The 22,801-nt window shown below is 45.3% G+C and overlaps 1 protein-coding gene across 1 annotated transcript in view; it reads left to right on the top strand.

Moving 5' to 3' along the window:
- Positions 1-22,364, top strand: part of faf1 (Fas (TNFRSF6) associated factor 1) — an 81,989-nt gene extending 59,625 nt beyond the window's left edge. Inside the window, exons 14-19 of the mRNA XM_061239853.1 lie at positions 2,295-2,431; positions 2,609-2,697; positions 6,625-6,705; positions 7,023-7,100; positions 11,734-11,949; positions 21,090-22,364. Coding sequence (XP_061095837.1) covers positions 2,295-2,431; positions 2,609-2,697; positions 6,625-6,705; positions 7,023-7,100; positions 11,734-11,949; positions 21,090-21,173 — 685 coding nt within the window. The 3' untranslated portion in view covers positions 21,174-22,364. The remainder of the gene's footprint in view (positions 1-2,294; positions 2,432-2,608; positions 2,698-6,624; positions 6,706-7,022; positions 7,101-11,733; positions 11,950-21,089) is intronic.
- Positions 22,365-22,801: the final 437 nt, after the last annotated feature.

The raw sequence follows: 22,801 nt of genomic DNA, 5'->3' as shown, positions 1-22,801 counted from the left end.
CATTTACAGCAGTCATTAGTAACCTTTTTATTAAATGCCGGAGGCCTTTATTTGATCCACAACATGTCTGCACAGAGATTCAGTGCACAATATTTGTGGAAAAGTATAATCTTTTTGACATTGCGTGGAGGCACTTCCCCGCATGGTGAGTAATGTGTATCGGATGACTGGAAGTGAGGTTGGCGTAGTGCCGAAGCAGTCTATTTAGACCATCCCGATCTCTGCCACCATCTTGGAAAACATGAACATTTAAGCACAGGAGAATGACCGTCGGCTGAATCTGGTTGCTCTGCTCTCATTACAGAGCCACTAGTGCACACACTGTTTGTGAGGAACCTTCCTGAACCTAAACTCAGTTTAACTGTTGCAACTTTTAAGTTGTAACGGAATGAACTCCTGTGGAATCCAAGCCAGTGGTTCCCGGTGGGAATGTGGTTTATGACCATAAATGTAAGCTTCGGTTCTGGGTTTGCGAGAATGTTTTTTTGCCAGGGGATAATTAAAATTAGGGCTATGATGGCTGAGCATCAACTTACTTAGACTGTCCTTTCCTTTGCGGTGAAACTTAATGGCTTAGAAGTAAGCAGCTGCTGATTTGAAATTGAAGGTTGTAGTGCGTGTTAAGATTTTCATTGACCATATAATCATCTCCTGTTGGTGACTTATGATCTGATAGAGATCGTAAGTGCCCACAGAGCCTGCCAGCCTACTGGAGAGTGAATCAGGGTGATGGGTTGCTGTGCTTTTCAGACAAAATTAAATGCATATTTCGATGTATACATAAATGCTAATAAGGCTCGTGTACGCAATAAATTATCTGTTGTAGATAACCGGCTTAACACAAACTGCGCTTCTGATGAAGACGGCAGTTGCAATTTTGTTTATATTTCACCTCAGATTTGGACGGCTAGAAACCGGGCACCATGTGGCCACAGCTCTGGTTTTTCCCTGAGAAGAGGGTGTTGAGAAGAGGCTGGCCTTATAGAATAGGGTTGGGTTACACTGCAGCCCTTGCCGATTGTTCTCATGTCCTGTGTGAATGGGTAGAATTAGCTCCCTGCGTTATTGTTTACAGCCAGCCCTGGACAGGCCTGTTTCAACCCTCTGCAACAAGGGCCGGGATTAGAACAGGGCTCCACTGTCCTCCCGAGGCGCGGGCTCAAATCTCAGGTGCTTAATTGGACACCCTGTCTTTATCCTCTGCTTACACTTGGGTTGCCTCCAGAGTCTGATGCACATTTATTTTTAGTCATTCACCTTGTATAAAGAGCTGACTGTACCTGGTTTGCGGTGTGAATGGTGAACTAATTGTACCAATGGCCAGGTATGGAGGGTTTGATTTAGCAGGGCTCTCGCTGTCATTGTGTTACGTCGGTCACACCGGTTGACTGGCTGCACATGAAGTGTTACCCTCACATTGACTGCTGCGTAGTGGACAAAGGCGGGCTGGCTAACATCGTTCGTTTCAGAGGTGGCTTTTGGGCCATCCAAAAACTGCGGGGGAAAAACAAACGACCACCGTTAAAAATCCCATCCGTTTACCTGGCTGATTGAGGTGCATAAACGTGGTCTTCGCTCAATCACGGGCCACCTTTTGGTTTAACGGCAGGCTTTCCGCAGGGAAAGCGCTGTGCGGTTGGGTTCCAGCGTCGCCGACGCGACTGGGCGGTTTAATAATGCATTTCGGTGACCAGACTGCGTGGAAAGGACAAGCATTTGCAGATTGGTGCGGTGCGGTGGCATGCGGCCGGTGTCTGCCCATTGTACTGCAGGGGGATACGCATAAACTGACTTTACCTCCCAATTCATTACTAATGAGTAACCCCACTCTGCCGTGCCCACATCCCATCTCAAGACTGCTTTCTTCTCTGACCCGTAATACTCGACCCATTCCATCACTACTTTTTTTTATTTTTTTTTTATCAGCCAGTTATTAAAACAGATCTTATTAAAATGAGAAACTAATCTATATTTGCATTCAGTCTATGGCAATTCATTAATATTATGACATTTACAGTGAGCTCTGAGGGTCTGCCTGCTACCCTTTTCCTTCAGTGAAATGTTAATTTAAAGTTCTGTCTTTGTAATGGAATAAGAAATCCTCTCTGCCCTATCAATTCATCATGTCTGGTGAAGAATACTAATTCTGTTCCTGCCCTTATTTAGAAGGACATGGGCAGGAATGAGGCGCAGGATTGGATTTAAAGTCCTGCATGCGGTGAACGGGGCAGTTTTTTGGGCAGCGATGGCTACCTGAATACCCCCCCCCCCCCCTCTTTCCTGTGTCTCCGTAGATTACTCACCATGTGCACAAGGCATTTTGGCAGCGTGGTGGCGCAGACCATCCGGACGTACAAGACCGATCAGTTCCCCCTCCTCCTCATCGTCATGGGCAAGAGGGCGTCCAACGAAGTTTTAAATGTCATCCAAGGTAAGGAAGGGCTTGCTGATGGCCTTGGTTCATCTTGATGATGGAAATGTACCCAAGCGTCGCCCATTCTGTTCTCCAGGGCAGGGCTGTTAAAACTGGTGTTGGACTTTCTTTCTTTCTCTCTTTCTTTTGTTCTTTCTTATCATGATAGTGTGTGTTGTGTGTGTCTGTCTTAAGGAAACACGACAGTGGATGAGCTGATGATGAGGCTTATGGGTGCAATGGAGATATTCACAGCCCAGCAGCAAGAAGACATCAAGGATGAGGTGAGGGCAGAGGGGGGAGCCGTGGGGAATGCCAGGGCAGTATAGTGTTTTCCAGAACTTTCTACGACCTATAGATCAGTTTTGGTGATTTCCACCTCATATTCATCATTTCACTTAGCTTTGGATTATTACATGTGGGCCACCTATGCATTTCTAATAACAATATTCATCAGTAAAAAGTCATAAAGGAGTACACAGATGTACTGAGCATCAGTCAAATCAAAATCATAGAAATTATATGATAGACATCAAATGAAAATAAAAGTAAGTCATAGAAAGTATAGGTAAACTGAACAGCAGTGACATCATAGAAGATATACCTTAATCATCAAAGAAATTATGGAATATATATTACACATCTACTCACTACTTTATTCTAAGTGACTAAACATAATTCTTTAATCTTGCAGTCTTTGCTCTCCTATCGTGGTTTCTTGCGTTTTCATAAGCTTGGTTATAAACAGGTTCTAGGTTCATTCAATTTAATAAAAACAGCATACATATGATATATGAATTATATGTTGTGTATACATATATATTGATACACTCTTAGCCTACATTTTCGAAAGCGTTGGAGGAACCAGCTTGTTCATTAGGGCAGAGTCTCATTTTGATTTGTACTTTTTTTGGGGGGGGGGTCTCCTGCTCTGTGAATTTTCCCTACAGCAGCTGAGGTGGGAGAATATTGTGCATCGAGTCCCCAAAACTGGGTGTGACCCCAATCCTGAAAGGGCGTTCATGGAAAACCCACTTAGCATACACATTTCCCATTATTTTATAGCCGTTTGTGTCGAATGTTTTGAAGTTTGGATGCCCTGCACCTTGCTGTTGTGTGGCTGAATGACTGGTAATCCACAGTTTTGCTACAGTAGTCCAGAGGACAAACGGCCCCATGTCGAGAGCCAGAGCTCTGTGGCTGCCACTACTAAACTGGATGGATAGAAAAAAGAATACATTGTGAAAAAGGGCATTGTGAGTTAAATGGAAAGAGTTGCTTTGTCTGTGGAGGTGGGAGAAAAGGACAACCGTGTTCCCATTTCTTTTTTTTGCTCTCTCGCTCTCCCTCTCAAAGGTCTCCACAAAGCAAGCAGGATACAGATTCCGGTTCTTTCTACTCCTCTCTTTCTCTCGAGCCGCTTTAAGCCAACAGAAACTGTGAGCACAGAACAATCCCGTAGCCTCTGCTCTATTTATGAGAGCAGCCAGATAAAATGGAGACAGTATATCTTTCGTGTAAATACGGGAATCCCAAAGCTTAGGGAAGAGAATAGGGTGCGGTTCTTGTGAGGAAATACACCACATCAAAAGGAGACTATTCTGAACATTTCCAATGAACTCTTTCAGTTTTAGTCCACGCAGAAAGGCTATTAAAGGAACAATTGTTAGGATACAGTGGTATTTCATTGATATATTTATTAAGGCTTTCAAATTTCATCTGTGAGCTCATGTGACAGTAGTGAAGGCACACCTTTTTTTAATATGTAAGCAATCAGCCGTTTTCCCATTTTTAATATCCAGAGGTATCATCATCCATTACGGATAGTTCAGCATGCGAATAAGCGTGTTTTCATAGGATCTTCATAGGATATTTTTTGCCATTTGTGTGGTGCCATGCCCTGGCTCCTTCTGCTTGATCAGGTTCATTACTCATGTCACTTACGATGACAGATCATCAGGAGTTCAGTCATCTGTACTGTAAGACAAGTTTCTTTATGGTACAGTTATCCCAAGACCGTCAGTATGTTTCAACATTCACCCGTGAGAACTTTTCAGAAAGGAGCGTAGATTGCTCGGAGCCTTGGAGGCAGGTTTTAGTGATTGGATGCAAGATGACATTTGACTCATTCTGGTATGGATTTTTCTCCAGCATCAGTGGCTGCGGTCAGATGCCTAGTCTTCCAGAAAATAACAAAAACCATTAACAGTGAAAGGTAACAAGAAGAATTTGTACAATGACAATCATTGTCATTTCACGTCAGGCCAGAGGGGAGTGTACCATACTCAAGTCTTGCCTTGGGTCTTATTTGAGTTACTGATCCACTGCTGTTGTGTTTTAGAGGAAAAGCAGTGTCTATAGGGAATTTGAGTGATATGTTTTATTACTTGTGATTATTACAGTTGCTTTTAGACATTTTGGACCCAATAGTGTGTGAGCTGGTATGCTGGGCACTTCTCATGTGTCACGAACAGCCTGTACTTTTGCTCTTCAATAACCAAACCGAGCAGGTTCCACAAGTCCAGGTTTTTAATGGTTGCCAATTCATATAATAACAGTGGAAATGAAACAAATGTGATGTGACAAAGGCACAAATACATTTAAAGGAACAAATTGCAATGACTAGTAACGTACTGATGCACTTGAATGTGAACCACAGGAATTCAAGGCCACGTCCCATAAATGTCAGATTGTATCCTGTCTCAGGTGTTAATTGAACAAAACTGACTTTTTATGCCTGAAGGGTTTTAATTTGCTCTTTCCCATTCTAATCTCACTCAGAGAAGGGTGTTACATTAAGTGTAGCTGAGAGGCTTGGCTCTCGTTACAGAGGGTCTAGAACTTTCCGGAGCTCGGCATCGGTAGTGTTTGTCTTCCCAACGCGATGCGCTTCAGAGGTCAGGAATGCGGGCGTGTTGGATGTGCGGAGACCGCGGTGGACACGGGCGTCTGCACGGCGGTCGCGACGCGGTGATTCAGACTCGTCTCTCTGTCCCTCTCCCCGGACCCGACCCCGTCTGCATCAGCCCTGACCGGCGTGACCTCACTCTCACGCCGCCTGTGACTCTCACACCGCGCTCTCAGAGGACAGACCTAGACACAACACGGCCGCCGCCATCGCATTCCTCAGCCTCTGACACGCCTGCGAGGCGGGGGGGGGAGTTATTCCAGAGGAATAGTTACTTTTCACACCTGATTTGAACAGATTTGATCGCTTCGCCGATGCCCGTCTTAGTCCGCTGAAGTATTTTGGGTCACATGAGGTTTTTTTTTTTTTTTTTTTTTTTTCGTAACGGGAATGTGTTCACGCTATTTTTTGGGGGGGTTTAAAATGGACTGTTCATCATCATGTACTTAAGTGCAGTTTTCAGACATTTTAATTTGTTTTATGAAAGTGCTAGTCGAGTCCCTAGCCATGGGGAACACAATCTAATGAACATGAAGACTTTTTTAATTGCTGTGCTATAATTAAAAAAAGATGAGTCTGAAAATTGAATAGAAAGAGGGCGAGGGTGGGAACTGGCCTTCCCCACTGTGCATGCTGAGTTTTAGTACATTGTTGGAAGGAAGTGTGCTTCAGATCTGGTCTGTGAAGAAACATTCTCCATGCATATTTCTAATGCTTTGTGACTGACTATTGAATTTGAGCACAAGCTGCTAAACAGTCTCATTTCTCACAGTTGACAGATTGTCACTGTCACGTAACAAAGACTTCTTGACATAATATTCAAACACACCCTGGAACTTGTAATACTTGTAATAATTGTAATACTTCTTATACTAATAAGTATTTTACATACCATTGCACATACCATTGTTTTAGCCACGTCAGTGCAAGAATTTATTGATGAGACTGATTCAGTCCACCAAGCATGAAGACAAATACCAGTACCTGACTGCACAATACAAACTGTCCTTTTTCACTTCTGTAGAAACCCTTTCACCCATTTCTGGTGCAGGAGTAGTACACCGTCTGTGGTCTGGCAGGCCCTTAGACAGGAATAAAAAGGCGTTACAGTCTTGAAGGGGTTTGCACTCACAGAAGCATCATATTTCCTCATTATGATCTTTCAAATGTTGTGCCCAATGCTTGGTGACTTTCTGGCTTGATAAATTCTTGACCAGTTGAGGTTCATTGTTTTTTTTGTCTGGTAATATTTCTATCTCTCCTCAGCATGGCTGCTCATTCTCCCTTCTCTCATGTCTCTCAGGACGAACGTGAAGCCAGAGAAATGGTGAAGAGGGAGCAAGACGAGGCCTACCGCTTGTCTTTAGAAGCCGACCGCAAAAAGGTTCATTTCACCGGATTTCTCAAACACCATTTTCCCCCTCATGTTGTGAGGAAACAGGCTACTGAGGTGCTCCCTGTGACCTCAGCCCTTCCCGCCAGCTCTACCCACAGGAGCTGGGGCCTGTAAACACAGCCATGATCCTGTACACCTTCCACAAGGCCACACAATCAATACCGCAGACATTCGATGAGATCAAGTGTTAAAGTTCCCAGTTTGCCTGTTACCTGGCCTGACTAGCCCTTCCCTGCAGGTTTTTGCTTGTATTGCTGGGGCGGGTTGAGGGGATAATGATGACGGTGTCGTGTTGTGGCTTGCAGAGAGAAGTGCAGGAGAGAGAGGAGGCCGAGCAGGTTCGTCTGGAGCAGATCCGGAAGGAGCAGGAGGAGGAGCGGGAGGTGAGGAGGGAAACTTTCGGAATTTTAGTTTTTTTTTTTCCTTAAATACACACTTTCAATGTGCATTTATTTGGTTTGGTAAATGGTAAATGGTTGGCATTTATGTAGCGCCTTTATCCAAAGCGCTGTACAATTGATGCTTCTCATTCACCCATTCATACACACACTCACACACCGATGGCGATTGGCTGCCATGCAAGGCACGGACCAGCTCGTCAGGAGCATTTAGGGGTTAGGTGTCTTGCTCAGGGACACTTCGACACAGCCCGGGCGGGGGATCGAACCGGCAACCCTCCGACCGCCATACGACTGCTCTTACCGCCTGAGCCATGTCCAAATGTTTGCATTCGGAAGCTGTCGTATTAATACGAACGGACCTGTTTCACGAGCGGAACGAACGTGGAGTGGGAGTGTCCCGTTGGCAGGCCCGTGGGGCTGTGCAGGATCCCTCCTTCTGCAGAAACAGGAGAAACACGACGCAGCAGCAGGAGCAGAGCGCAGAGAACGCACGCTAATCTCAGGACTGAACGGCGAGGCCTGTTCCGCTCTCTGCGGCAGCGTCATAGCGGCTATTATCCCTCTTCAGGCTCGTTCTCAAACCGAATAAACAATGGGACGGCAACAAAAGCACATGTACTCCGGCGCACAAAGAAAAACAATTATTCAAACCGGAATGTCGTTATTCACTCTGCAATTATATCTCCTTTTCTTCTGATTATTGGGTATTTGCTCGGTGGCGCACTCCATAGCGACTGGCTCAGGTGAAGCTGCAGTCTCAAATGATTTGTCACATTAGTTAAACAGCCCTCAACAAAAGCCCTGGCTGCTTTTAATTATATCGCTATAGTGCTCTAGTTCTCATTGCCATGGCTTCTTATTTGCCAACAAAGGCCCTGCCGGTGCGCAACAGTGTAGATATTCGGAAATACAATACCCCACAATGCCCCCATTCTCATCCGAACGCACAATTTATGTCTCTGACCTCACGTGGGCTTACCTCACAATGCGCTGCTCGGTTCAGCTACGGGGGGTCAGGAAAGCAAACACAAATTTGAGAGGGGGGGGAGGGTGGGATAATTGGTTACAAGGCCTGTTTTTGTCAGGTGGCAGGGTCGGGTCGCAGGCCTGAGCGCTTGGGCGCCGGTTGTTGTGCGCGAGGAGTCGGTCACGCGTGAAGCCGGTCGTAGAAACGGCTCGACGGTTGCGTTTGCGTTTTTCTTCTGTTTGTTTGTTTTTGTTTTAATGATGCGCCGCCCGGTGAGCTTCGGCTTGACGGAGGAGAGCTGCGCTCCCGGTGTTGGTAATGAACCCTTGGGGAGTCAGGGGCCTCCGCGCTCACATGAGGCGGGGCGTGAAAAACAACCCGGAGCGTACCGAGCTGACTGCAACACCGCACTGACAATGCAAAACATTAGTGTAATTTTATACAGGTTCATTTTAACACAAATTATAGTGTAGAGGGTCAGAGGATTGAACCTCCGTGTTACGGACTGACCGGTCAGTCAAACAGGATATGTACCTGGAAGTAGCACAAACAATTACACCTTCTCAAGCACCTCATTACAGGATACATAAGGCAGGTTCTCTTTGTTATTGCCACCGAGGCAGAAGAAATGAGCATTAAGCAGTGCGAATCACACTTTCCATTCATTAAATAAATAAATAGTGCAAATACACCTTGTCTGTCTATAGCTGCATGTTGGGTCCGTCTAAAATCCGCAAGTTGGGAACTCGTTTCCAAGGAATAATGTAACACAAACAACTGTGACCTAACTTCTCCTGTGCTGTAGACTAAACCCTTTAAATATGCTTCTTTCATATTTACCATTTTATTTATGGAGTAGCAAGGCTACATGTTGGCAGTCTGCTGCTCCCATTCTGTGCTCCTTCTGCCATCTTGTGATGCAGGAAGAACCATTTCTAGCTTAACCCTACATTGTTTTTCTTTCCCAGTAATTGATGTACACAGAATATATTTGTTTTCACAATAACTTTAAAGCAGGTAGCTTTTTAGCCGTCTGCTTGTTAGATCAGTTATTTGCTGCTTATTATAACTTCTCATCTTCTGGAAAGTCTGCATAAGACAGAAGTTAATGTTCTGAAGAGATCCTCACTACCTGTATAAGGTTTTAGCTCGTGAAACAATTTATTGCTGGATAAATGATAACCTTTTAAACAAATGAAGCATATTAGTAACCATTCCAAGAAGCAATTCAAATTTAAATGGCTGTATTTTGACCTCCCTTTCAAATATTTGAGTTCAGGACCAACACCCATTCCTGAAGTGTTTGTGTATCGGATCTTCTACTGTATTTGAAAGTTCTATATATATGTATACGGTTTTGTTCATGGTAAATAGATTAAACCTTTTGCATTGTGTGGACAGGTAACCGCTTTTTGTCCTGGCCAGGTACGGCCATTGGACATGTGGAAATAATGCACCTGTTTAATGGCTCTCCTAGGTACTGTAAGTGAATCCGCACAAATGACATTCACGGCTTTATTTGACCATCTTTTGCGAGACGCGAACGGCACAATGTGCCTATTTGGCACGGCCTATTGACGCAGGAGCTGAGAGAGGAGAATGTGCTGGGCTTTAGTGATGTTGTCGGTGCGGCCCTGGGGCTGGTGTGCGGGCGGGAGACATTGTGTGGGGCTGCATGGCGTGTGCGGAGGGACAGCTGTTACAGTCATTGAGCGCAGCGTCTCCCTGCCTGGCAGAAGAATGGCTCATTTCTCCCACATTGTGTGTGAGTAAACAAGGCAACATGATGTCCCACACCTGGACCCCGGCCAACAGCCACCAGCCTGCTCACTCGGCCCTGTTCCTTTATCGCGACAATGCCGTCGGCAACAAAGCTCCCGGCACAGAACTGTACAATAATACAAAATAAAAAGAGAGGAAATGCAGTCCGTGATTTGGTGTCTTTGTGCGAGGCGGGGGATGAAAGGGAGGCCAGGCCTTGGGAGTTTTCGCGGGCGAGGGGAGAGAGGTGGTCGGGCGGGGGGGAGTAACCGAGCCAGCCGGCTCTGTCAGGTGCACACGCCTGTGTGTGTGTGTGTGTGAGTGTGAGCGTGAGAGAGAGAAAGAGTGTGTGTGTGCGCACGCGAGTGAGAGACAGTGTGTGTGTGTGTGTGTGTGTGTGTGTGTGTGTGTGTGTGAGAGAGAGTGTGAGAGCAAGAGAGTGTTTGTGTGTGTGTGTGTGTGTGTGAGAGAGAGTGTGAGAGCAAGAGAGAGTGTGTGTGTGTGTGTGAGAGAGAGAGTGTGAGAGCAAGAGAGAGTGTGTAAGAGAGAGAGAGTGTGTGTGTGTATATGTGTGTATATGTGTGTGTATGAGTGTGTGTGTGTGTGTGTGTGTGTGTGTGTGTGTGAGAGAGAGTGTAAGAGAAAGAGAGAGAGTGTGTGTGTGTGTGTGTGTGTGTGTGTGTGTGTGTGTGTGTGTGTGTGTGTGTGTGTGTGTGTGTGTGTGTGTGTGTTTTCCTGCGGTGAAAAGGTGCTCACCAGCGCTCTTTATGAGGACCGGGACCCGTGCGCACCGTGTGCTGGGGCGGGGCTCCCGCGGGACCCTTTATGCAGGCCTACCCGGGGGAGCAGACTCCGGGGGGCTGGAGAGCAGGGGGGGAGGCTCCAGGCACAGGCACACAAAGACAGGAGCTGCTAATGAGCTACTGTTGTACACTTTTATGAAATATAATTGCATTATGGTTGGTAAATAAAGCTGCCATGTGTTGTCACAGCATATGCTACCGACTGTCAAAACAGGAACAACAAGCTTTAGGTGAAAACCACACAGGGCCAGTTGGTTCTGCACCGTGACATCGGAGATTTGATTAATTCCCCTGCAGTGGAGGATCCATGATGCCCTTTTTTTGCTGTTATTGTGAATAAGCCGCGTATTTACGAGCGGAAAAGGGACCTTTGTCTGCGCCTGTTTGATGCTTTATAAGTGTGAATAAAGAGCACACAGCATATAGGATATATATGAATGGCATATAAAGGGCACGCCTTTACGAGGGTAGGTTTTTTTTTGTTCTTTTTGGCCAGTAGAAAAGTCACTTCAGATTGACAATGTTACCGCCCTATTGATCGAAGCCGCTGTCATGTTTACCGTAATATAACAGGCTGTTTATTGTTCCTTTATATTGTTTTTCAATTGATCGTTGGCACGTTGTTTCTTACGCTACATGTCAAATTTGCTATGTATCTTCCAGGGTTGATATTGCAGATATTTTATGGTGATACTTTTATTTCAGAAAATTCATGTATGCTAACTGGAAAAATAATGTCAACACACATGTACTAGTTTGGATGCATTATTGTACACATAGGTTTTTCAAGTTGGGCACACATGCTCCTTAGAAGAAATGTTAGTATGGAGCCCTGTGTTAGCGCATGTGTTATGCAGATCCAGAGAAGAGTTATCTTTCTTAACGTGTCTGCGTCCGTCTCTCTCTCTCTCTCTCTCTCTCTCTCTCTCTCTCTCTCTCTCGCTCTCTCTCTCTCTCTCTGTCTCTCTCTCTCTCTCTCTCTCTCTCTCTCTCTCTCTCTCTCTCTCTCTCTCTCTCTCTCTCTCTCTCTCTCTCTCTCTCTCTCTCTCTGTCTCTCTCTCTCTCTCTCTCTCTCTGTGTCCAGGCCATCCGTCTCTCCCTGGAGCAGGCCTTGCCCCCGGAGCCGGAGGAGGAGGGCGCCGAGGCGGTCAGTAAGCTGAGGATCCGGACGCCCAGCGGGGAGTTCTTGGAGAGGCGCTTCCTGGGAACCTGCAAGCTGCAGGTCCTCTTCGACTTCGTGGCCTCCAAAGGCTACCCGTGGGACGAGTTTAAGCTGCTCACCACCTTCCCCCGCAGAAATGTGAGTGCACACCCTCTCCCACACCCTCGTCTCTGTAGTTCAGTTATCAGGGAACCTGGTAGCAACACGACAGAGGGATTGGCCAAGGGGACTAGAGCCACATCACTACCCACTGTAACAATGTGATTGTATGTCAGAGGGATGTTCCCTGCTCCTCAGGTCATTCTTCAGTTACTAATTCAGTTACTCCAGTTACAGAACTGGTTCACAGACAAAGATTAAGCTTAGTCCTGGACTAAATAGTGTTTTTTATGCAGAATCTCCATTGAAAATTGAGTTCAGTCCAGGGCCAGGCTTAATCTGTGTCTGTGAAACTGGCTCGTAATGTTGTGGCTGTGAGTACCACACATCCACAATGCACTTTCGCTGGTCTGTAATGAGAATCGGTTTCATCCACCATACCACACGAAACCTTTTGGAGATATAATTACTCCTGCTAATCAGTGATTAAGAAAATGAGATGTATTCCCCAGAACCAGCAGTCCTTTTTCTGCATTTATATTAACACACAAAGACGCAAGCCAGTCGGTGCCCGCGTCTTTGTGTGTTTTGTGAACAGTGGTCACTAAGTCCCTCAAAGTCAATCATTCTGTTTCAAAACAATCCCCGGCAATTTGCGGAACAGTCTGTGCTGTGATCTCTCAATGTATCTCTGCTGGAAAATATACCTAGTAATAATTGGGTTGTTAATCCCACTGAGTGAGCGGCTAGAGTTTGTTGCTCCTCGCCGTCCCCTGTGTCTGGGTAGTGTGACTGTAGGGATAGTCTGAGGCTTGCAGTTTAATTAAAAGCCATGGCAGGCTAATGAGAACCTTTTTCTACTGTGTGTGCATGTTTTTTTTTTATATTCTATCCACAAGTGCATTTATAATTTGGTGAATAGTAATTAGGATCCCTGTATGCACAAAAGAGCACTGGTTACTTAAGATACTGTCAGCAGTGTTCTGCTTGGCTCCACTGCGCCTTGGCAACACTGGAGTTATCACAGTAATTAGAGACAGGGTTGGTAAGCTCTGTGGCAGGTAGCTAATGAGCTTCATTTTAACTACCTGGTTAATTAGACTTGTGGAAACAAATATGGGATTTCTATTAATCAGGACGAGTGTGCAGGCCTGCCCAGACAGCCCACCACTGTGGTCTATGGGGAGTGGGCACACGCACGCATGACCGTGGCCTGCTCACATACACACACACACACACACACACACCACACACGCAAGCGCGCACACACCACGCATAGTGCTTCAACCAGGTCACTGGCCTTTTGGTGTCCCTCCAGACAGTTTAGAGCCCTCCCAGCAAAGATTCACCTCTGCTTGGCATTCAGAATTGAGAATATAAAGAAGGATAACTTTCCTCTGATAGACTGTTGTCTATCGTGGGCGTCCATCTTGTGGATCTCGTAGTTCTTCTAGTTTTGTACCTCAAGAATCAACATAAGCTCAGCCAACGACCAACCGATTGTGTGTGGCTAGCATATAGTCTAGTGGCTAACATACTAGCATAGCCAATGTTTCATTCTTCCATGTTATATAAACAATTGAATATGCAAGGTTGTCATAATGAGCAAGATGCTTCCTATTGAAGCCAAGATCAAAAAGTGGCTCTGCCAGGGAAAGCAGTTTGGCTCTGTGGAGGAGCAGTTTTTTGCCTTTGATTGCCACTCGCCTTGCATCTTGGTTCCAAGTGAAACTCTAGAGGCGGGAGTTTAATGGCAGCCGGTGTTTGTGCCCGGTCTAATCCTCTCGCACTCACATCTAATTAAACCCAAAACGCAGCAGCACTGTTCCATCACATCCAGAGGCTCCCAGTGTTTCTGTGGAGGGATTAGCGGATATAGCACTATTGCATTTGTAATTCTCCGCAAATGTTTAAGCCAAATCTTTCCTCTCCTGCATTAAAAGTGAAGATAATTGCCAGAGATCTGCAGTAAGGAAATAATTAAAACAGACGGGAGAGGGAAAAGAATACTTTTGTTTCCGTGGCAGCCGGGGAGCGGGGGGGGAGATGTTGAGTTGCTCTCTTTCCCGGGTTGACATTTCTCCGCATTGCCGTTTTACTCTGTCGCCCTTCTCTCCGGACAGATGTGCTCTCCCATTATGGCGCTCCTGTTTTATCTGGCGTACTCATGTTCCGGGGTGCCCGTCTACGGCGCGCGTCCTTTTTTTGATCTGTGGTCAGCGATTGAAAGGCTACGAATTATTGCAAGCAAACCAGTGACCGCAAAGGACACACAAACCATTATGTACCAAGCCTCCTGAGAACTCCTGGCCACAGGGAAAACTGATACACTATAAAATAACCTATAATAAACCCCAATATAATAAGCCCCTATAAACAGCGTGGATGGTTTACTTTGCTGCGAGGCTTTATGTTCACTATATTGGCGCATTTATGTTCTTGATATGTTATACTATGCAGCCAGGCACAACGCTGTGTGCCTGTGTGAATATTGTACCCTGCAGGTTTTTAAAGAGTTTATTAGTAGCAGCTAATAGTGCATTTTATCCCTGCGTTGTTTAATAATTCATTGTCCCAGTTGTTCTCTTAGTTCATTATCTAAATATAACCGCATTGTGCCACTGGAGAATTAGGGATGCCGGAGATTTCTTTTCATTCTGGCTATTGGGCTAAACATGGAAAATAAAAGCAACACAAACATCTTTTACTGCCTTAGTATTTTTATAAAGTCAACTGGTCATATTCACAGTTGCTGATCTATTAAGCACTTTACCAACGTTTGATATTTTTTAAAAGTTTTATTGTATATTTAAAAACGATAAAATTTTTGATTGATTTAAAAATGTATATAAAGAAAGCTGCACACTCTTTTTGCTCCAAAATTTAATTTGCTTACTAAATATTTGCCAATGTTTTGGCACACTGCCTTCATCAGGGGTAGATTATAACAAATATTGTTAGATTCTAACAAAATAAATGTTCTGTCATTCTTCCAATGACCTTTGCTATGCACTTATTGTACGTCGCTAAATAAAAATAATGCCACGTAATTACAATTTTAATTAATTAATTAATTTCTTTATTATTTATTTTCAAAATGAATACCCAGTCGGCTGATTCATGAAGTAACTTTTTTTTAAAGCGCAATGACGGTGTTACATTATGTGATTAAAAAAAGGCCTGCTTCATAACAGCCATCGCAAAACAAGTTTCGGAAGGCAAGCTTTCATTTCAAAGCAGCCTTTTAATTAAGAAATCACGTTTTCCGTAATCATCGTGGAATTAACGGCGGAGAACAAATGCGGCGATATCTCCCCCGGATGAAAAGCAGCACTAATAACCACCTTGCGCAGTTTATGGAGCCGCGCGGCCCTCTGCTCAGCCCCGGCGCTGTCACCCAGTGCCCCAGTGCTGCTGCACACTCTGTTTGTGTTGGCGCTGTTTTGTGCTGCGTATAGAGCACTTGTGTGACCTGATTGGCCTGATTGCCTTTCTGCTCAGGGGAAGCTCAAACCTGGTTCTGGTTCCCCTGGGACCAGGGCCCTATTCACCCAGCCACCCACCCTCCCTCCCTCCCTTCCTCCCTCCCTCCCTCTCTCCCTCCCCGGCAGTGTGCTTTGAAGTGGTCTGTTCACGCCCCTGCTCGGAGTGCTGTCATCGTTTCTGCAGGCAGATAATGATCTCCCACTGCTTTAGTAATTGGCCAAATAAACACTTGACAACATAACTTTAAATCAGACAAGCCATTTGCTTTTAATTAACATGGAAACTAAATGGCTTCATTAAAAATGTTATTTCGGCTCCACGTTCGGCCAATGTTTGGAGTTACACCTTTTATATTTTCGGTGTATTACCTTTTCATATTATTCATACGTTTTATTTTCACCTTGTTCAAAATGGCTGGCTTTAAATGTGTTTTATGTTTGAAGCACTAATTGCTCTATATTGAATGTTGTCATATCGTTTGGAGACAGGGACACTTGTCTGAACGTTTGTACTACACGCAGCCAGGTAGCGTTTATTTTAAATGTGTAGTTCAGTGTGGCCAACGTGCTGGAGTAATGCTCTTCTTGTGTTGCTGTGAGGCACACTGCAGGTGCCTGATTGTCAAGAGGAGTTGTTGCTGTTTGGGGAATAGCCCGTTGATTGAAACCCTCCCTCCCTGAGTGACATAGAGACCAGTGGCAGTTATTCTTCCTCCCAGGGGACTGACTCCCAGTCACTGTCAGGGTTCTGTTCTGTGGGCCCTGTCTCTCCATGGAGATGCAGTGCTTTAGCTGGATAAGTCTCTCTTCTCCCACTCCGAACACAATGAGGAGATACTCTATGCAGGTTATTCGTTATATGGTCACGGTCACCTCCCGCTGTTTTATTTACGGTGAATATGTAGAGTAGTTGTTACTCTAGAGGTGTGCGTATTTTAATACTGTTAATAAAACCCGTGGTTTCCAAATGAGTCCGAAAATTAGATCAAGTATGGTGCCTATTGAACAAAACGGCCAGATTGTAGATGCAGAACTCTGTGCGTTTGGATTTAAATTGGCTCCAACCCTTTCTAAGCTTCTCAAAAGTACATGAATTCACTGTGGTTCATAGTGTTATCCTGGAGACGGCAGGATTGCTTCATATTCTTCTGTTGGTATTGTGAATCTTACCCAGTTTTATGGTACTTTGGGGACTGCAGATCACTCAACATTTCAATAAAGATATAAAGGTTAGTATGTGCTTAAGAAGCTTTGGGTCTCGTATGGAAATGGGAAGAGATGGATTTTTTCAGATAGTTATAAATGAAGGTTCTGTTCATTGTTTTTGCACCAGAACAGTGATATGTCATCTGTCGGAGCAGAATGAACTGTGGAAATTAAATTTTAGATTTTAGCTGATGAGTTTTTTATTTGTATTTCATCACACATGGCCCCGGATATGGCATAAGACTCGGTCTTCTCTAACCTCACCTGTATAGTCCCCGTATTCCTGGGTGGTGCACTCATCCGTGTTCATTCCCTGGCATCCTGGGGAAGTATTCTGAAGGTTAGGTGTGACCAGAGGGCAAAGAATGGGAAGTGATAGGGAGGGAGAGTGTGGAGGAAAACAACAGCTTTGTTTGTTGACAGATGCTTCTGTGCTTACAGTTTGTTAATTGGATAACAGTGTAAACAACCACCGATGGTTCTTGTCTCCTGTGTCAGTGTGACACCTTGTTTCTGTCTTTTTAGGGAGAAGGGCGATGTGCAGCCCCCCTCGCTGCTAACACACACACGCTGACACACACACACGCTGACACACACACTCGCACAAACACACACATGCGCACGTGCACACACATGCACACACACTCACACACACATGGTCACACACACGCTCACAAACGCGCACACACACACATGTGCTCGCACGCACTCACACGCCTGCTCACACTTGCTCACACATACATAGACACACACACACACACACATAGACTCTCACACATACTCTCACACACACTCACACACACGCTCACACACACACTCACACTCACTCACACACGCCCCCTCACACACACACACTCTCTCACACACACACACACACACACACACACACACACACACGCTCACTCACACACACACACACACACACACACACACACACACACACACACACTCACGCTCACTCACACACGCCCCCTCACACACACACTCTCACACACACACACACACACACACACACGCCCCCGTCACACACACACTCTCACACACGCGCTCACACTCCGCCCTCGCGCTCCAGGCTTTGCCCCCTCCGTGCGGCTGTACCTGCCGGTGGGTCACGCCAGCCCCGCCAGGCTCATTAGCATCGCCGGCGGCTGCCAAGCCGCTAAAGCGCGGGTGGCGAGAAGCCACGCACCCGCGTCTTGTTTGCACAACATTGTGATGTCATTTGTTAGCACTCCGCCCTGCCGTCAGCTGCTCCGCGCGCGGCCCCGCGGCCCCGCTCTCCCCACGAGGTCCCCCGCCCGAGGGTCGCGCCGCGAAGACGAGCCGCCCTAATTGCATGTAAATCACTTCTGCTGCAGAGGAACAGACCTGCTTTCTTAGGTGTGCCACGTTCCTCCCCCCGCCTCTCTCCGGGGACAGACGGGGGCCTCGACGTCCCACAGCACGGCTCTCTCCGCTGGAGCACATTTACTGCCATTGTGTTCAGCGCTCCACTATTTTTATCATGTTTCCACCTCCTAATGTCTGTTGTGATATTATCTCTCCCGGCTTTGACATTTGCAGTTTAAGTGTTGTGATTATTTGTCTGTGGTGGAAGCAGTGCTGCACACACTCCCCTCTTGTGCTTCTTGGCACTTGCTGCAGTTGTATTTGATTATTTGAAGAGATTTCATGCGATTCAAATATTTTACATTGTTTGGCTTTGGTCCCTGTTGAAGTAGCTAAATTAACTTTGATTTAAAAAAGAAAAAAAAGAAAGAAAAAAAATTCTGAAGATTATAAAAGGGAGGTTGGAAGTGTATGATGAACTGGCTATTCCACTGAGCTGGCTGTCCTGTAGGTAGGTTTATCTTGATAGGTTTTGTGACCTGTGAATCCACCATCCGCAGAACTGATGATGCTGAATATACTGGTGAAGCTACCCCTATAATCCTTATTTTTAGAAGTAACCAAACATCTGATATTCAAACAAACCACTCCTGTTCCTAGACATGCCTGATATGGTATGGCACTGGCTGGATGTAGCTCAGACCGGGTGAGTCAGAGAGGCACCCAGACTCTCACCCCAAACTGAGACCTTAAAGAGGAATTCTGTCTGTAGGAATACAGCCCGTTCTAGTCCATTACTTCTTCAAATCAGTCAATTAACAAAATTAATTTATATTAAATTCATGCCTATGAAATTCAATGGCTTCATTTCTGCACACTCATATTCTGATATTATTCCCAATAAGACAATATAAAATTAGATATGGGTCATGGAAACAGCATATTCTGATTTAATACCCCAAATAAGGCCTTATTCAGAATATGGCATATTCCGAAGGCATGGTATATGCTGATATTATTATTACACAGCTGCATGCAAACAGCCGTATAAGACAAAACATTAATTTCTCAGTCGCCATGTAAATGGCTTATTCTGAATATTGTCTTATTCAGAATAATGGCAATAACCAGAATATTGTGTGGCTTACTCATTTGGCTTACTCATTTGTAAAATTGAACTTCATTTTGCGAATTCACTGAAGTGAAAATGGAATTAGCCCTGTTGGTGACACACGGGCAGGTAGAAAGAGGGGGGGGTCGGATGATTGGATAAGTGACCAGGCTGGGCAGCGGTGATTAAATTGCTGTTAAATGTTGTTAAACTCAACTCAATGTTTTTTTTTTTTTCTTTTTATTTGCATCACCACCCTTTAACCTCGTTCAGTCGTTCCGTTTTGCTTTTCGGTCTGGGGGGGAGGGAGGGGGCGGGGGCGGGGGGGTTTGACACCAATTGATCCATCTCCCGAGCTCATTTTCTGTACTGTTTTCAATGTAAACGTGACAGTGACCGCCGCGGTCCTGCTCGTTAATTACAGTGCTAGTAATCATAATAGGAGGACTAATCGCTGCCTGTCACCCACAGCTAGCTGATAAGCCTCCGCTGGGCTCCCCATCGCAGGGCAGCCCGGAGGACACAGGTGCTGGGCTGCAGCCTATGTAAAGTGACACCCCGGTGATTATCAGACTTTAGCCGCCAGCCAGGCTTCTAGCATTGAGCAAATTAAGCGCAAGGTTTGGTGGTAAAGGTAGCACAACTATGATCCTTATGTTATTGGTACCGGTGTGAGTGCAATTAGCAAAAAGAAAATGATATGCATCATTCTTGCACTGATGGCTGCAGTGAAGCTTAGCTAAAGGCCTTTAGGTCTTAAGATTAGTTGGATTAGAACATCTGCTAAATACCTCAGTGTAATCTTCGTGTAGTGTCATGATACGTGGTTTTTCCAGCAGTTCAGACCAGTAATCAGACATGCTGGAGCACTTCTGTGACGGTGTGCAATGTGTGTGCTGTGGTGTGTATGAACACAGGCATGAATGTGCAGTGTGTATGAACACAGGCAGGAGTGTGTGGTGTGTGTACTGTGGGATGTGTAAGTGTGTGTACTGTGGGATGTGTAGGTGTGTATGAACATTGGCAGGAGTGTGTGGTGTGTGTACTCTGGGATGTGTAGGTGTGTATGAACACAGGCAGGAGTGTGCGGTGTGTGTCCTGTGGGATGTGTAGGTGTGTATGAACACTGGCAGGAGTGTGCGGTGTGTGTCCTGTGGGATGTGTAGGTGTGTATGAACATTGGCAGGAGTGTGCGGTGTGTGTCCTGTGGGATGTGTAGGTGTGTATGAACATTGGCAGGAGTATGTGGTGTGTGTACTGTGGGATGTGTAGGTGTGTTTGAACATTGGCAGGAGTGTGTGGTGTGTGTGGAGGCCAGCTTCACTGTGCTCTGTTGCTCTTCCTCTGTGGTGGGTCCTCTCGGTCAGGGCTGCTTTGGTTGGATCAGGGCCTAACAAAAGCGGATCTGATCAATCTCTCGGGGATTCTGGCCCCTGTTATCTCGATGTGATTTTGTCAGATTAGTGGCTTACAACCCCTGCTTTTCCATGTGGATGTAAGAAAAATATACTTTTACATGAGTACATGCCCCCCCAAAAGTCATTTAAAAAATCTGATCTGATCTCCGCTGTCAAAATGTCATTTTTTCCCCGACAGTACTGATATTGTTGTTTTAATTATGTCTGAGGTCAGTTTGCTAATGGGTTTAGCCGGGCGGTTTAAGCCAGGAGGGCTAATGGTAAAGGCCAGCTTAGTTGAATGACAGTTCTGAGGCTGGACTATGAACTAACTGGCCTTAACAGTCTCCTAGCTGGACGGTATCACCCACAGTTACACAATGTTGCAGTTACAGAACAGAGAGCCACTAGGCTCCAAACATTTGTTCGGTGTTAATAAATGTTTGGCACTGGGGAGCGTAGGCCGTGTGAGAACTTTTTTTCAGTCACAGAGCGCAGCACCCTTGTTCATTAGTGCGGTCCCCTTACCCTGTCCACCCTGCAACCGGCACAGTCTCACCAGAAGACGTGCACTTCCTGTGGGCATGTAAAAACTACAGGAGTCGGGCGTTTATGACATCACGGTGACATCAGTTCCCCCTCTCCCCTCAGATCACCCAGATGGACCCGGCGTGGACTTTACTGGAGGCCAAGCTGTTTCCTCAGGAGACCCTCTTCCTGGAGGCCAAGGAGTAGGACTGAGGAGCCGCCGATGGACAGGCTGAAGGAGCACTGGAGAGCTGCAGCATCAGCCCTGTCTGCCCAGAGACACACACACACACACACACACGCGCACACACACAGACACACACACACACACACACACATCCACGCGCCATGCACAGCTCACCTGTGCTCCATACAGAACATCACATATGCCTACATGCATGCACACAGTCTCTCACGTGTACTCGGTCAGAAACACTCGCCTCACATAATCGCAGTGTCACGATCTTCTCTGTCCACAAGCTAAAAAAAGGAAAAAAGAAAAAGTAAATAAATAAAATTTAAAAAAAGCAGAGAAGTAGAACACCGTCATGAATAAGGACTTTTGACAAAAGCTTCATTTTAGACATGTTTTGTGTGTAAAGATGAGGAAAAAGACTTTTCCTGGAGAACGCTGGACTCTCTCCGTTCACCCTCGATTCTGAACCCGATCCCCCGCCCCTCTCCCCAACACCCATCATGTGACGGAACACCTCCATCACACCGGGCCATTACGGCCCCACACCCTCCCCCCTCCAAAAAAAAAAAAAAACATCCAAAACTGATTATTCTGGTTTTAATTTTCACCCCTCCACCACCACCCATACCCTCGGTTTATTTTTTTCTTGATCCTTTTTGAGTTAATGCTGTATTAGTTTTAGTTTGATATACAGTATATAAAATATATATAAAATGTATTTGCCTGAGCCAGAACTCTCTTCAAACACACATGCATGCAAACAGGTTACTTGTTTTAAGCTTTTTAACATCATGAACAGTTTTTCTAATTTATGTGTCAATAGAGACTCGACAGAACTGTCTGAGTTCTACCCTGAGGAATTCTGTTTTTTTTTTTTTTTTTGTGGTAGAGCTGGGTTCCGTATTCAAACCAGAGGATTTATTTCTGCCTTTCAGATTATGTTCATATTTTTCACAGAATAGAGTGACCTTTGTTATTGAATATTTATTTTTGAATCTTCCTGCCCCCTTTGCCCCCTGAAAAATGGGTATACTAATTCTCATAATTTAAAGGGAAAAAAAAAAATCCCTTTTATGATGTGTGCATTAGCTATTTTTATTTATAATTTTCTTTCACCAATGCTGTGATTGTTTATTTAATCGATTACCTGGAGTGAGATATTGCAGACTCTCCGAGTGCAAACATTAAACTGCTCAGGATTCTTCCGTTGGCCTGTGGGATACTTCATCAAGATTTCAGGATTTCTCTCTGAAGTTGATGAATTAGCTCTTTGTGTATTTCAACTCGAGCACGTTTTATTGCCACTTTTCTTGTTAGACTCTAAACACTGGTAGTCCTCTGTCGCATTGGGGAATGTAATTGGTGATACTTAAGGGTAGGATTAGTAATTGTTGTTTGGGTGGCCTTATGGACATCAAGAATCTCTTCAGTCACTGTGGAGAAGGTCTGGATTCGAAGGCAGTACATTGGGCGAAGGTAAATATTGTACCTTGTGTTGGCTGAGGGCTATGATGAAATTCATTTGGATATCGAGACTGATCTTGAGGAAGAATGTGTTCTTAATCTCATGGAAATTTTCTCAAATCAAAAGTACCTTTATACTTTTGGTCTAAGGGTTTATTACAGAGGTCTTTCCTGC

Source organism: Conger conger, chromosome 4, assembly GCF_963514075.1.
Source record: "Conger conger chromosome 4, fConCon1.1, whole genome shotgun sequence".
In the NCBI taxonomy this organism is placed as follows: Eukaryota; Metazoa; Chordata; class Actinopteri; order Anguilliformes; family Congridae; genus Conger; species Conger conger.
The sequence above is the reverse complement of the archived record's forward strand: the minus strand, read 5'-3'. Positions and strand labels throughout refer to the sequence as shown.